The sequence below is a fragment of the Peromyscus leucopus genome, chromosome 6, assembly GCF_004664715.2.
Source record: "Peromyscus leucopus breed LL Stock chromosome 6, UCI_PerLeu_2.1, whole genome shotgun sequence".
Classification (NCBI taxonomy): Eukaryota; Metazoa; Chordata; class Mammalia; order Rodentia; family Cricetidae; genus Peromyscus; species Peromyscus leucopus.
Window position 1 is genome coordinate 35459686 of NC_051068.1, and position 15929 is coordinate 35475614.

General features: G+C 37.4%; 1 protein-coding gene and 1 long non-coding RNA gene across 11 annotated transcripts in view; one reads left to right on the forward strand and one right to left on the reverse strand.

Annotated features, from left to right (window-relative positions):
• LOC119088162 overlaps window positions 1-9162 on the forward strand; it is a 33358-nt gene extending 24196 nt beyond the window's left edge. Inside the window, exon 2 of the long non-coding RNA XR_005091756.1 lies at window positions 8401-9162. This is a non-coding gene — a long non-coding RNA (uncharacterized LOC119088162). The remainder of the gene's footprint in view (window positions 1-8400) is intronic.
• Nbea (neurobeachin) overlaps window positions 1-15929 on the reverse strand; it is a 544486-nt gene that overhangs the window by 195346 nt on the left and 333211 nt on the right. For all 10 annotated transcript variants that reach the window (XM_028882144.2, XM_037206608.1, XM_028882142.2 and 7 more), the window contains one exon: window positions 12930-13054. In XM_028882144.2, coding sequence (XP_028737977.1) covers window positions 12930-13054 — 125 coding nt within the window. The remainder of the gene's footprint in view (window positions 1-12929; window positions 13055-15929) is intronic.

A 15929-nucleotide genomic window follows, 5' to 3' on the forward strand; every position in this document is an offset into this window, starting at 1 on the left:
CAATAGAAGGAGCTTGGAAATGTATCAAGCTTTGTCTGATCTCTTCTAGCTTTGAAGCAGAAAACATTCAAAATTTTTCATGATATTTGCTAAAGGAACAGGTACCCACACACAGAGCTGATCAAGCCTGCTGAAGTCTTAGCAGCTTGCAGCCCAGTGAACTTACCAGTTTTGTGGAACTGAAACAAACATTTGTCTAGATTAGGGTATACGAGATTTAAAGGTGCTTTTCAATCACAATATCCTTTATGAATTAGAGTTTCATCCATCAACATTACAGCAAAAGGAGGAAGGTCTCAGAGGGCTGTCTCATTACAAGGCTTGTAAACACTGTCCTTAGAAAGAATTGGTTTATCACCTAACAAATCAAAATCTGATTGAGAGGAGAATTTATTTGAGATCATCTGTCTTAGAAGACATGTTGAACTGAACGCACTTCTTGGCCTCTTTAGCCATTCATCAAGAAATTAACGAGCAAATGCCACAAACCACTGGAGGAGGGCTTTAGACTGGAAATAGGAATCACAAAGAAATGAGTACAGCCAGACAGGAGAGAAGATAGGAAAATGGCATGGAAATGTAAAGTTTCAGGAGAAAAAAGTACCACAGACTTGTGGATGAATGAAGTCAAATGCAAAAATAGATTAGTTTTCATTTCCTATCATGTTTTACACACAGGAAAGCATTTTCCATAGACTTATTCATAGAGTTATAGAGACAATGTGCAGCCCTGAAGACTTTCTTCCTTCATAAGTTTCTCTTAATAACCAGGAAACCATGAGAATCCAAGTATATTCTACTTAAGCTAATTAACTAATTTACTTTTTTTTCCTTGCCAGGGACTGAATGCTAGCAAGAGCTAGCAAGCTCTCGATCACTGAGCTAAATCATCTGCTCTGACAGAGGAAATTTTAAAAGGGAAGTGACAGGAAAACTGTCTCCGGCATTGCTGCTATAGGCCAGCACCTTACAGCTTTATTACTATTGCTTCAGTGTTTATTGTCTTAAACAATCCTAAGTTAAAATACATTGACAGAATGGGCACATCTGCTTCGGGTGATACTATCAATGTCTTTAAAAAAAAAATCAAGATCTAGCAATTAGTTTGTTATTATTACATTATTTTATATTGATAAAAATACCATAAAGGAAAACACAGCATGATTTATTTTCATTTAAGCAATTATTCTACAGTGAACTGTAGATACTAAAAAAGAGCAGCAGTCGCAGGGCTGAAGAGGGCTTAGTGATTAAGCCTTGAGCCTGGCACAGCTGATTTCCTTGTCCATCTGGCTTATTGCATGTTGTCAAACTTGTGTGGGTTAAATATTAAACCTATATCTTTTATTTTGAAATGCTTCATTTAGAGATTTTCTTAGTGGCATTTCTCTCCCCTTTGTTTAGTTCTGGTGTGGTACTTGGGATGGAACCCAGGGCCATGAATGTTCAAGGCAAGTGTCCTACAATTGATCTACATCCTCACTTTCTTAGTGTAATTTAATTTATAGCTCAGGCATTGAGTAAACAAACGTTTGTTATGAAAGTAATATTGTTATAACTCACCCACTAATTCTCCTATACACTGTTTCTTAAGTTACTTTTCTTTGCGTGTCCTTCAGTTTATCCATAATAGGAAATTGGACTTTACTATTTATCATTCTTTATTCTTTTCTTTTATACCCACCATAAATGTTAAAAAAAAAAACCCACCAATTTCTTAACTTCAGTTTCCAATCTGTGAAAGAATAATGAGTATTTTCCCAACCTAAATCTCAAGGGATTATTGCAAAATTAAGATGAGATAGCGGATGCTTATGTATTTTGAACTTCATTAAACTTAAATTAAGCTTTGCCTCTCATGATATTACTGGATCTATACAAAGGGAGAAGAGAAAGTAGGTAAATGTAAGAGTCATAAACCTAAAATAAGATCAGCCTGATTCTGAAATCCTAAGTGCACTGCCTGGCCAACATCAGTGCCCTTGGCTTTGTGGAATATTTCCGCCCACCATGCTATGCAAGGTGTCTGCTCATAATCATTACAAAGCACAATGTACCCTCAGTTAGTCTAAAGAGATGCTTCCTGAACAAAGAAGATATGCAGTTCATGTGCTGTTAAGTTCTTGTGAAACAGAACATAGTGCAGACAGCTGACATTTAAATACTTCCCCTGCTCCCCCCCCCACCCGGGACCAGTTTATTCATTGCATTCATTAAGTTATTATTAAACAAGCTATACAAGCACCAACTTTATATTTTATTTTTATCATCATCATCTCTTCAGTTTTGGGGTCAAAGGTTTTAACCTAGGGCCTCATGCATGCTAGGGAAGCACTCTAAAATAGAGCTATATCACCAGCCCCTTTTCCTTTTTTTTTTTTAAATGTTGATACAGGATCTCAAAAAGTTGCCAAAGCCTTGAGCCCACAGGGAAGGCCTGGCCAGCCTTGATACTCCAAGCAAAGCTTTGCTGGTATCACAGGCATGTGCTACACTGTCCAGCACTGCATTAACATTTCTGATGGCTTTTGAAATTTTATACACGGCTATTCTAACAATAAGAATGTTTAAAATCTTGGTTATCTGAAGGAAAAGACCTTCTGATTTTTCAATTAAAAACAAGTTTAACATAGTACTTTCTCATCTTTTGAAGGAGGTCTTCGTAGGGAGGCTGGCAGAGTGGAAATTTAACATAATTTAAATTTTGCCTAAATGTATGCTTAGAAAATTCTAATGTTTGTAGACATCTGGAAATTAGTTTCAATGGGGGGCATTCTTTTCAAGAGAGAAATTCTTTGCAATGTGCATCATTTCATAATTTTTTTTATCTTGTTCAATGTGTTTTGACAAACCACCCTAATATAAGTCAGATAAAATACTGTGATTAAACTTCAAACTTAAATACTTTTTAAAAAATAAAAGCACCAATGATTTTGATACTTTGGGAAATGCTAAAATAAAGATTATTTTTTTCTCATTAAAATTCAAGTCAGAGCAACAAATACCTTTACAGGATGGTGCTTTTTGTAGCTGTACACAATATTATTTAACTGCCACCCAAAGAAAAAGAGTTCAAGATAAATGCACCTTTCCCCTAATTAGGTATAGTTATAAGATCTCATGTGATGACATGCATGTCTGTTACTGAGCACCATATAGTTCTGAACATTGGACAGCAAAGGGTGAAGGAATGTAAAAAATCACAGAGAAATTTACTGCTCCCAACTTTGGGTGCTGGGCTTAGTGAATGTGTGAGATAAAAGCTAAAGGCACTTATGTGGAAATTTGCCATGGCAGTCACCCACTAACAAATAAATAGTTCCCTTCTAAGCAATTTAAATTTCAGATGTAATTTTAGAGTTTGATTTTAAACATAGAACAAATATTTCCTCCTTAAGATAGAGATATAAAAGGAAAGATTATTTTTAAGTGAGACATGGTCTGAATAGAATACTAAGAGAGAGGGAGAAAGAAGAAAGGAAGAAAGAATGAGAGAAAGGAAGGAAGGAAAAAGAAAGAAAAAACCCTGAAAAAATCCAGGAAAATCCCAATGGTGAAAACTCCACTATACATTAGAGAGACTGGAATCCTGAAGGCACATTACTCTTTCTATATGTGATCCATCACCCAGAACCTTCATTCCATCTACATAAACTTTTCTGGAAAAAAAAATGTCCCCACAAATGAAACAGGCTGCTCACACTCAAACAGACAATTTCTGTGTGTTACTTTGACATCTTCATATAAAGGCAGAGTGATTAATGGATAAGTTTAATAAGTCAGATGTAAAAGCTGCAAGATCAGCCTTCATGCTCCTTCTTTTAGCTGTGGTATTTCTGTCCAGGTGAGGAAGATCTAAACATCATTCCCACTATAATTCATTTCTGTTGACAAAGAGTTTAGTGAGTGATCACAAATAGATATTATATATGCTTCTATAAAATAAAAGATTCAAAAATGGCACTTGGACTTGAATCATTATTGATGATACATCATTACCTTGCATACAATGGGAGCAGTGCATCCTTTGTGTTTCTATCAAGGAGGAATGTGCAGACATCCCTTATCCCTTCAGGTAGGCTGTCCTCTGAACAGCCTGAGGAAAATGTTGGTGTGTAGTAATCATTTACTATTAGCAATCTGTGAATTAAGATTCAGTGTCCATAGAAATTATTCTGAGTGTTAAACCCTTATGCAGATTAGTTATGTTTGTAACAACTGACTAGAATTTAAGAAAGAGAGAGGAAAATGGCTACCTAACACCAACAGTTATTGCTCAGTGGAAAAGGACAGCAAGGACACTTGCAAGTAAAAGAATTGGATCAATATTAACGCGATTTTCATTTCATGCTTCCCCAACTCCAGTAAGCTGACAATATACTCTGATTATGTGAACTGCCTGAGAGTAACACAGGTTATTAGAGCAGGAGGTGGAAATGGGAGACCCTTTTTATATTGACAGGCCTGCTAATAGAGTATACTGATTTTCAAAGACATGTAATACATTTTCACAATTTGGTTCTGACAGCAAAAACCAGAATTTCATTTATTCCTAATTCAAAATATTCATATGTAAGCAATATTTTTTACAGCAGACTAGCAAAGGGGATATTTATAAATAGCATTTTTAAACAGAAAAAATGCAATTAAAAAGGTGCAAGAAATGTTACTGCATTTAAGTGGATTTAAGCACAATATAACTATGAAATGTTAATATAATAATCTAACAGTCAATCTAGAAAACTGTATTCTATGCTTTTTAGAAGAATATATACCATACTAACTCTTTATGCAGTTTATGATATCTCTCAGTAGAATTGTGACTAGCCATGAAGTTAGGGTGATATATAATTACTTAGAACAGGATTTTGTTATACTGCAAGCCACGTAGCACATTTTACCTGAAGAAAAACAAATACTGCTCTTGATCAAGTTTGGAACTAAGTATCATACAGGTCAGGACAATGTGTCCTCAACTCTGCCTCATTTCACCACAGAGTCTGATCCCCATGGTAAAGTGATTAGAAGAATAGTGAACGGAGATGAGTGTATTGAAATGGAATAACAGTGGGTCATTCCCTCCTTCTTTAAGCATTTTATTTCCTTAGAAGAAAAGAGAGGGATGGGTTGGGGAGGGAACTTGGAAAGGAAAGAAGCCTGCTAAATCTTGTGCCCTGAGGAGTAGACAGGAGCAGAATGTAAGCCTGGAATCAGCACATCTTGAGAAGGAAAAAACATAAAGTAGATGACATAAGCAAAAACTGAAGGGTGCGGCACTTCCTACAGCAACATGGGAAATCTGCTTCTAGTATCTCAGACTACTGGAAAAGGAGTAGAGGGTGCTTTGAACGGGCTGAGAGAGGAGGAAGAAAATGGTAACTAACTCCTTTCTCTTTATTACTAAAATAAGGCACAGCTAGGATGCTGATGATGTGCAGGCTATTTTAACAGCACTTTATAAAACCAAGTGCTGGAGATGTAACTCAGGGACAGAATGATTCTTTACTTGGGTTGGTGCCCTAGGAACAACCCAAGTCGACAAAAAATAAGTAAATAATAAATAAATGAATAAAAAATAAATAGAAATAAAGCCAGTATAACAAATAAATAAATTGAAAAAATAAACCTACATTATGTTTTCAGAAGTGACAATATATAAAGCCCATAAGTGACACTGAGGTGGCCTATATTACAACATCTTCATGGGTAACGTGCTGTGAGAGTTACCAGATATTATCAGGTAAACTGCATGTAAGGGAATGTTCCATAGGGTCAAGTGCACACAGAGCATGGCCGGTGGTGCTTGGGGTGAGCTTAAGTCACCTACCACATCACTAGGTCACCTCATTTCTGTGGTCTGTCCTTTCACAAACATAAATCCCTCAACAGCTCTCTGTTCACAGGCTCATTTTCATGCCATCTCCCCATAACAGCCTCTGGTTCCTTCATGTGCTACTGGTCTCCATTTGGGGATACACTACTCTGTGTGGCGTTGACCTTAACTCCACACACCCACTCTATTCACTGATTTGGAAGAATTCAGTTCATGTTTTCAACTGCCACTCAGACATATGATCTTCACAGGGCTCACAACACTGATAGTCAACTGCAAAACAAATACCTATTGTAGCACGAATCTTAAATGGTCTTATTAATAAAAGCAAACCTGGAGCCAGGTATTGGGGTGAATGCTGGGAGATCAGAGAAGCAGAACAAGCTACAGCTTCCTCACCTTGCCAGTTCCTCAGCTGATCCTATTTCCTCAGACTGGAAGCCTCTGAATCTCAGCTGAACTGCTGCTCAAAAGCCTAAAAGCTTAACCAGCTCTAGTTCCTCATCCTTATGCCTTAAATACCTTTCTCCTTCCTGCCATCACTTCCTGGGACTGAAGGCTCTTGTTACCACACCTGGCTGTTTGCAGTGTGGCCTTGAACTCACAAAGATCCAGTTGGATCTCTGCCTCTGGAATGCTAGGATTAAAGGTGTGTGTGCCGCCATTTTCTAGCCTTTGTATCTAATGGCTATTCTGTTCTCTGACCCCAGATAAGTTTATTAGGGTGCACAATATTTTGGGGAACACAATATCACCACAACCTATTATACTCTGTCCATGTATTACTCATGCAGTGGTATGTAGATGTTGCCAGAAATTGGTCTAAAATAAGCAAACTAATGAAGAAGTATATTTCCCCTTGTAACTTGGCATAAGTCCACTAGACGAACTTTACCCCAGCTTTCTCTCTAGCATCTCAGGATGTTCTAAGTAAAATAAAATATAAACAACTAATTTCAGATCTTAAAAATGTTGCACTTGCTGTTATGACTTTAGAAAACTTCATCCTTCAATTCAGTTTCCCAAACTCATCAAGTATGTGGTTAAATGCAGTACATGGACCTCATCAAATAAGTACAAGACAGTAACTGGGTTTTAAAGAGCACTCAGCTCTACAAAAACATGGGTGCTCTAATGGGATATGCAGAGAAATCGGATTTTGGTTTGTAAGTGGTTTTTATTTTATTTGAGAATATGAGGTATCTAAAATAAAATTATTTTATTTTTTCCATATATGTTGATATACATTATTCTTTTACTTATAATCTAAAATAAAAAGTTTTGTATTCATAGCTACAGTCTGACTGCAAAGACTTGCTCAGGGCCATATATCCCCAGTCTTAAATACGAATACTTTATGAATTTCTGTCATTAATACAAACACAGAGTCCATCAAGTCAAGGCCTTAAGCCTCCCCATGTCAGTGAATTCTATCTACCCTTGCCTAGCCTAACTTAGCCTACTCTGTTCTGTTCTACTCACTTCCCTCCCCATATTGGCGATTTCTCTTCCCTTCATCTTCCTTTCCCTCCTATCTTGGGGATTTCTATCTTTCTACCCTTACTTCCCTGCTCACCTGGTAAATGCAGATTATTCTCTTGAGGCAATTTGTAAGTCAGCTACTCTCAGTGACACCTTCTCTAGTCAGCCTGTCTCCTGTGCTTCTGTGGGTTAGAATGCCCTGCTCCCAAACCCAGTGTTTAGAACATGTGTGGTACACAGAAACTCTTCAGTAAGCGCCTTTCAATTAGCACAGTTAAACTTCTGAATCTGCTTAAATCTTATGTGCCTGAATCTTCAACATAAGAATAGGTAGCTTGTTGGAATAGTTATTGATATGAGAAATACCATGTATGTGTAAATGGGTGCTATAAGCATATTTGTAGCCTTTATGACTGCATTTTTAAAAATCTATTTAAGTCATTTTACTAGCCTATAAAACCATAGGGTAAAGTCAAGGGTAGGAGTCTAAGCTTATGAGGTGATGTCAAGAAGGGCTGGCAGACAACTGCCTGCAGGTATTTCCTTCTCTTAAAACAATTGCATCATTAATTTTTCAGTCTTTACTGGAACCTCATTCAAACCACTAATTTTTATTCCGAATACAGAGATCCAATTTATAATGCACCAACTAAAGCGGGAGGTTTACTCATGTTTCTACACAGTAAGGATGTGGTTTCTCAAATGCTGTAATGACTGCAAACTCTTGGAAGAATGAAGACAGACAATGTCATGGTTTTCCTCAACGGCTGCATTGCTGCACAGCATTGTTTCTACTCTCAGTGCCTTCCTATTTTCTGAGGACTGCATGTAACACATTACAGTAGCCATGCATTCAGCAGCAGACTAATTTAATTCCAGCTCATTACAGAGCTGCTTTTTGTGCATCAAGGTCATAACTTGATGGCTTCACAAGCTTAGATAAATCAGGTGTTAAGCAGACAGATCTCTGAGGAACCTAAGAATGTTCTCATTTGCAGTTCTCAGCATATCTTATTATTTATTGCCAAAGAAATGACTGATTAACTTTGTCATCTTTGCTCTGTGTTTTTTTTTCCCTCCCTCAGGCTGCGGCAGCCTGCCCTTCTCTGCAGTGCCAGATCAGACCTATTTAAGATGATGTCTTTGATCACAGACATGAAGCACTTGCGATCTTAGCCTTTGATGAAATGGAGCTCCACTGTAATTTTATGGAAGAGAAACAGAAGCCTAAATGATGACTGACACTCACCAAAGAGATCCAAACTTACTAAGAGTTTTCCCTATTTTTGTCAGCAGGTACCTTTACACACTAGAATGTACCAGAAGTTGAAGAGTCTAGGTATTGTTTTAATATGTAACACTTAGAACACTATTTCAATCACTTACCTATTAGCTAATTGTCCAAAGAATAAACCATGCAGGTGAGAAGATGAATTTTAAAACGTCTTTCTTACATAATTTCACTGCTATGGTTTATAAAACTCCTGATAATTAAATTCTAAATTGAAAGAGATTTTACCACTAAAAACCACCTAAACAACACATTCAGTACATGCAAAATTAGCACATTAAACATCAAGAAAAAAATTACATGCCTCTAGGTTTTTATTAATCACATTCCAACACCAGAGACTGAGACTGTGTCAAATCATACTGAATCTTTTGCACATGACTACCTCATAAATTATTCAACTCATTAGTGTTACTAAAAAGCAGGAAAAATTTCATCGCTGCACAGGCTATTTTCCAGTTGAAAAAGGTCAGCTACAAGTTTTAATAATAAAATCATGGAGCAAACTTTCAAAAATCATTATGAAATAAAACTATTATCTTTTGTTTCCTTAAAACGATATCCAACTCTGATTATTTACTCATTTAAAGACAGAATTAACATTTTCATTTGAGACTCTAAGAAAACTGATAATAGTGCCATGAAATCTGAACTACAGCTGAATATTCCTTCCCATCATGGAAATACAACTCTATGGTAATCCAAACCGTGTGTCTGGACTTAGGTTATCAAGAAAGGTCAAGTGATCCAAGGCATTGCCACGAAACCTGAAGTCGTCCACTGCCTCTGCTTTACTTGTGTTACCCTCATGGAGGCTCCTAGTCTCCAAACTCATGATCCACGCTAACAGATGACTAACTTGGGCTTTGGCGTCCAGACATGTTTTACCTACTAAGGAAAGGTTACCTCTCTCAGTTTACAAGTCTTTAACAGTTTTGACTATTTTATCACTGATTACAGTTCTTTTACCCACACTGGAAGTTACCAGTATTTTGTTCCTGAAACATTTATGTTTCTATCACATGGATAAATGAAAAATCATTTTCACCAAAATCCACAACTGAGATCTGTGCATATTCAAAGCCTAATGGCAAGTTAGGATTTAAAACATTTTATCACAGGGAGGTAGAAATGATGCAATTATTTGACAAGGAAGAAGGAACACATTGAATTTCAATTTGTCGACTTTGGGAATTTATAGCTTTGTCCTATGACGGTACCCTAACCTGTGTACCCAACATCACAGGTCTACAAGGCGGCTGTTGGTCTGCACCCTGCCAAACTTTGCATACATAAAGACATTATAATGTTTGACAGGGTATTCAGACAATGGATTGGGTTTTATACAGTTTGGCTTTTCTTTTTTGGCTTTATATAGATGTTTTGAATATAAAACTTATCTTTAAAAACAGAATCTGCTTTTAATTAAGCCTCCCAGCATCTATTTTTATTGAAGGAAGTGCTTTGTAATCATTACTGGCAGTTACTTCCTCTTTCTTCTGAAGAAGTACTTCATGTGCAGATTGGGGGCAAGCAGGTCTGGAAGAAGTGGGGAGTCCTGGGTGCCTGTAATCTTCCCTTTATTTGTCTGCAGATATTCCTCCCTGGAATATATCCATTTTCCTGTCCCTTGCTCCTTTTCAGACTGCCAACCCTCTCCTCAGTTCCTGAGGTCCACAGACATTTGAAAAGGTGTACCCGGGAAGTGTTTAGGGAGGGAGATCTGTGGTGTGTTATCTTTGGTCTTCCACACCATGACCTGAACCCTGGCGAGTGATCATCATGTGACTCTACCACAGGAACTGTATAGGTGTTTTAAATATATGATGCTTGTTCTTAATACTTGTCAAATAAAAACACTCTTCTTTCTCTTCATCAAGGAACCTGACACAAGAGGGACAAAAGATCCTGAATACTGATCATCATCTAGCATTTAAAATTAATGAAAATAGCATTTTTAAAATTCCCATGTAGTACACAGAAGATTTTCCAGCATGGCTCATTTATTTCAAGATGTGAGCACTATTTATTTTAGTCCAGGTTTATTAACAATAGTTTCTATGTGACTAAAATATGAACCTCCATCACAGGGATTTTTAAGGCAAAAAAAAAAAATACAAATCAAACACAAAGAGACCCATTTTTAAAGCAGAAACAAAATAAGTATTTTCATAACAAAGCCCTTTTGAAGTAACCTGTAGAGTATGGACGGTAGCTTCTACAGAATTAAAGCTTTTATAACTATTACCAATGCTCCTTAGCCTAAACTCTCTTACAAATTATTTGCAGACAAGTCTACTTTCAAATGAGATAAACTCATGCTGAATTTAAATTAGTAAATAAAGCACACATGTTTAATTCCAGCATTCCAGAGGCAGAGGCATGTGGAACTATGAATTCCAGGCCAGGGTCATCTTCATGGTGATTTCCAGGCCAGTTCCAGGTACTAGTAAGTATACGCTGCCTGTATAGGCAATGTTTCTATGAATCATGAATGTAACAACTCTCTTTAAGTTGGCTGCAAATCCTTAGGGTGCTAAAATCCTTAGACGGGCTTTAGAGTTGATTTGAGAATTCCTTATAGTAAGGACTCTTATGATTTATTGAAACATTTTTAATATTTACTTCCACTGTATAATTACTTTGTAATTTTTCTTAGGGTAATGGTTGCATTGAAACCCTTAGGTACAGTGTTTATTTGGTAATGATTTGTAACTTTTTACATTCACCTCATTAAGAATAAGAATTGTATGGCATGATACAAACTATACCATGATGCAAAACTATTTACCAAATGTTGTAAACTTTAAAATAGACAGTTCACTTAATTACTCTCAAGTGAAAATAAGTATGGCAAGTAACTCCAGAGTTAAAAATGGACAACACAACAGGGGTCATTATTGTTACCTTTGGATAGACGGCATCAGAAATTCTGACATAGCCAATCAGCCTTAAACTCACAAGAGCATTTAAAAATGTGTAAACGGGGACAGTGAGATGGCTAAGTGAGTAAAGGTGCTTGCCATTAACTCTGATGAACCTGAATTGAATCCCCAAAACCCCTACGCTGAAAGGAGAGAAATGGCTGTCTTTGACCTCCACGCATGAGCTATGGCATGTAAACATATGTGCCTGTACTTGTGCATACACGAGCATGAGCACACATATGCACACAATAAATGCAATAAATTTAAAAAGTGGGTAAACAAAAATGTAATTAAGGAAACCTATTAGACATTAATCTAAAGTAACATTTTTATTAAACTATAATATTTTTACTAAACATCTTTAAAAAGAGAATTGGGGTACAGCTTTCTGGCAGTGATGGTTGGTAACACTGAATGTATGACAGTTATGACAAACTTCATTGGCAATCCACTGGAAGCCTGGGAGCTGAACTCGCTGAACAGAAGACTGTCTAGTTATGTGTCGTGTGTGTGGTATATGTATATGCATGTGTTTGCATGTATACACAATGCACATGGTTATGTGGACACATGTATGTGCATGTGGATGGCACCCATGTCTTTGTTGACCATTTTCAATTGTGTGTGCATGTGTGAATGTATGCATGTATGCATGGATACCTTCCTTGATTACTTTCCACCTTGTTTTATAAAACTGTGTCTCTCTAAATCTGGAGTTTATTGAGTGCTTAGATTGGCTGGCCAGTGAGCTTCAGGGATCTGCTTGTCTCTGGCTCTGCAATTCTGGGGTCACAGATGTATGCTTCTGTGTCCTACTTTTAAGAGGAACTCAGCAAGACTTTTACTGACTGATCTCCCCAGCCTGATAATTTTCTGAGCTTAAAAAAAATAGGGTGGGAATATATAGGTTACTAATATAACATTTCAGTTATATATACATATGTAAATAGAGATCACTGTATATGTCTATCTATGTATATGTGGGTACACACATACTGATGGATAAAAACACAGATTTTGCAGCAGGGCTCGTGAAGTACCCAGGGTAGAAAAAAACACAAAACACCCACACCCCTGAGTATAGTATTATAACATATTTACATGGCTTGTGGTCATTAAAGTTTGAGAGACACTGAAAAATCCATTTTACTACAGTTTTAGACTATCTTGACCAGATGTGAATATTTTAATCTTTTATGGTAAGATGAAGTCTCTTAAATAAATCTAAGAAATACGGAGTTCAGTTTGACTCAGATAGTCCTAAAGGGCAAGGCAAGACATGTTATTCCTGACACTTAACGCAGTGACTATGACGTAACACTGAAAAACTAAATCCTTTCTACAGCAGCCCTCTCCTCCGTCAGGAGGGCCCTGCTTTGGAGGCAGTGGCACTCACCGTACTCCATGGCAGATCTGAGCAGTGCTTCTGCATGCGTGGAGCCAAAGGCATTTCGAACGAATCTTCTCCTTCGACGAAGGTCATCCTCCCAGTAATCCAGACGCCAAAAGTCATGCAACTGACTAGATGTGGGAAAGAAATGACATTAATGTTATTAACAAAAAGTCAAAACTGGACATTCACTTGTTCCCTAAAATTAAAATTTTATTTCATTGGTATCTCTGGAAAATTAAGACAGTTGTGTTTGTATGAGTTTTACTATCACAATCAAACAAGTTACAATAGCTGCATTCTCATACTTTATTCTCTTACACTGTAAACACTTGGCCATTTTTCTTTCTTTTTTATTTTTCAGTGTTCTCTTCTCTACCAAAACGTTGATCATGGGGAGTTCAGTAACAAATACAACATCAAACTGCAAGCCTTAATGGCAGTTTTCTTTCTTTTACACTTTATAACAAGCTTGTAAATCACAGACTAGATCTTACTACAAATAGTCTGCAATTTAATGTCTGTGGCTTAGTAGACTAAATTAAGAAGAATAAAATATTGCCCATGTGGATCTGGTGGAGAAATGATTAAAATGATGTGCTGAAATATTCATTGAAGTAAATCCCTGCTGCCCACAGCAACCTGAGAAAAGTGCAATTTTATCCATTATTAATAATACCAAATTAGAGTTGCGAAAAATTTCCAGTATGTGGTAATTGTCTTGGTAAATTATTATTCTAACGCTAAGAGTCCTCAGATGATTTTACAGCTTTCAGCTAATATAAACCATTAACAACTATGGTTATCATTGGATAACATTGTCTTGTACATGCTGAACCATTATTACAACCCACAGTGCATATTAGGAACTACTTGAAACATGCATATTATATGTCCAATGCAGTATTTTGTAATGGAACTTGGTTTTCAATTTAACTTCAACAAACATTGGTGGTAAATACCTCAGCTTAAAAAGTTAGGTTTGCTGATGTAGACTAACACAGTTTAAAAAAATGATACTGTGACTGTTGTAAGCAGCACTATTTGTAGAAACATGCAGAAGGCTTTCATAGAGTTTATTCACTACAGGAGAATATGGCAGGGCCTGTTTTTGTTTTGCTCACTACTGATCTCTAATATCAGGTCTGGAACAAGTATACTTTTCAACAAGGAGTCAACAGAATATTTTTTTTTTTTTTTTTTTTTTTTTTGGTTTTCCGAGACAGGGTTTCTCTGTGTAGCTTTGCGCCTTTCCTGGAACTCACTTGGTAGCCCAGGCTGGCCTCGAACTCACAGAGATCCTCCTGGCTCTGCCTCCCGAGTGCTGGTATTAAAGGCATGCGCCACCACCGCCCGGCTTATTTTTTTTTTTTTTTTTTTGGTAACAGAATAATTTTTAACTTCAAAATACCTATACCCTGGGGCTGAAGAGATGATTTAGGGGTTTAGAGCACTTGCTGTCTGTAACTACAGTTTCAGAGGGTTTATCTTAGTCATTGTTCTATAGCTGTGAAGAGACACCATGATCAAGGCAACTCTTATAAAAGAAAACATTGGAGGATTGCCTACAGTTTCAGAGGTTTAGTTTATTATCATCATGGTGAAGAGCATGGCAGCATGCAAGGAGGGCTGGAGCAGTAGCTGAGAGCTAGATCATGATCCATAGGCAGAGAGAAAGACAGGGACCCTGTGCTTGGCATGGGCTTTGAAACCTCAAAGCCTACCCCAGCCATTTCCTCCAACAAGGCTCTCTCCCCCAATCCTTTTAATCCTCCTCAAATAGTGTCACTCCCTGATGCTAAACATTCAAATATATGACCCTATAAGGGCCATTATTACTCAAACTACCACATTCCACTTCCTGGACCCTGTAACAGGGCCACAGAACTTAGTAGGCACTAAGACTTTACTTAGCACAACTGACTCCATGATGGAAATGCCATTCAGACTGTAAAACTCAGCACATAGATAGCACCACCTGCCAAAACTAAAACAAAGGCCTTATTCATCAAAGTCTATATAGTTCTGGGCAAGTCTCAAAATGTACTAACCTTGCTTTTTAGCTTCTGTAGTTCTGCTTCTGGATAACTGTTCTTATTAACTGAAGTATGCCAACCTAGAATATGGTTTTTGTGCTTAAAAGCTCACCCTAAGAAAGGCTCAGTACTACACTGGGATCCTGAACACCCAGTGTAGTAGTCACTGGCTGGCTAGTAAAGACTTTCTATTGGCTTAAACCCATGTCCGAGCAGTCTTCTTTGATGAATACCCCACAACAGCCCCCATGGGCTTATAGCCATATCATAAAGCAAAAAAGCATTCAGTCCAACTTCAAAGTCCCCATAGTATATAACAGTCTCAAATTTGTTTCAAAGTCCAAAGTTTCTTCTGAGATTCATGCAATCTCTCAGCTCTAATACCCCTATAAATATCAAAATAAAAAAGATCACATACTTTCAACATATAATGACACAGGATATACATTATCATTCCAAAACGCAGGGAAGGGAGCATAGTGAGGAAATACTGGATCAAAACAAGACAGAAAATCAGCTGGGCAAACTCCAAACTCTGCAGCTCCACATCTGATGTCGAAATGCTCTTCAGCTCTCCAACTCTGTTCAGCTTTGTTGACTGCAACACACTTCTTTCTCTTGGCTTGTTCTACTCCTTGTTAGCAACTCTCCTCAGCAGGTGTCCCACAACTCTGGCATCTCCAACACCTTGGGGTCTCAAAACAAGTCCAGACTTCAACTTCATAGCTTCATGCAATGTCCTCTCTGGAGCTCCATGCAGGGACACCCTTGACACATGCCTGGCCTTGGCAGCTTTCCTTAGTCTTGGAGGGAGATTCCATAATCCCTTCCTTGTATTCTTGACTCTAAAGCTAGAACCATGTGGCTAGAGTTGCCACGTTCTGTTGCTTGATGAGGCTGGAACTTGTTCCTTGTTCAACTGCATTTGAATCAGCTTTTTGCTGTTGGTAGTTTTCTTCACTGCTTAAAG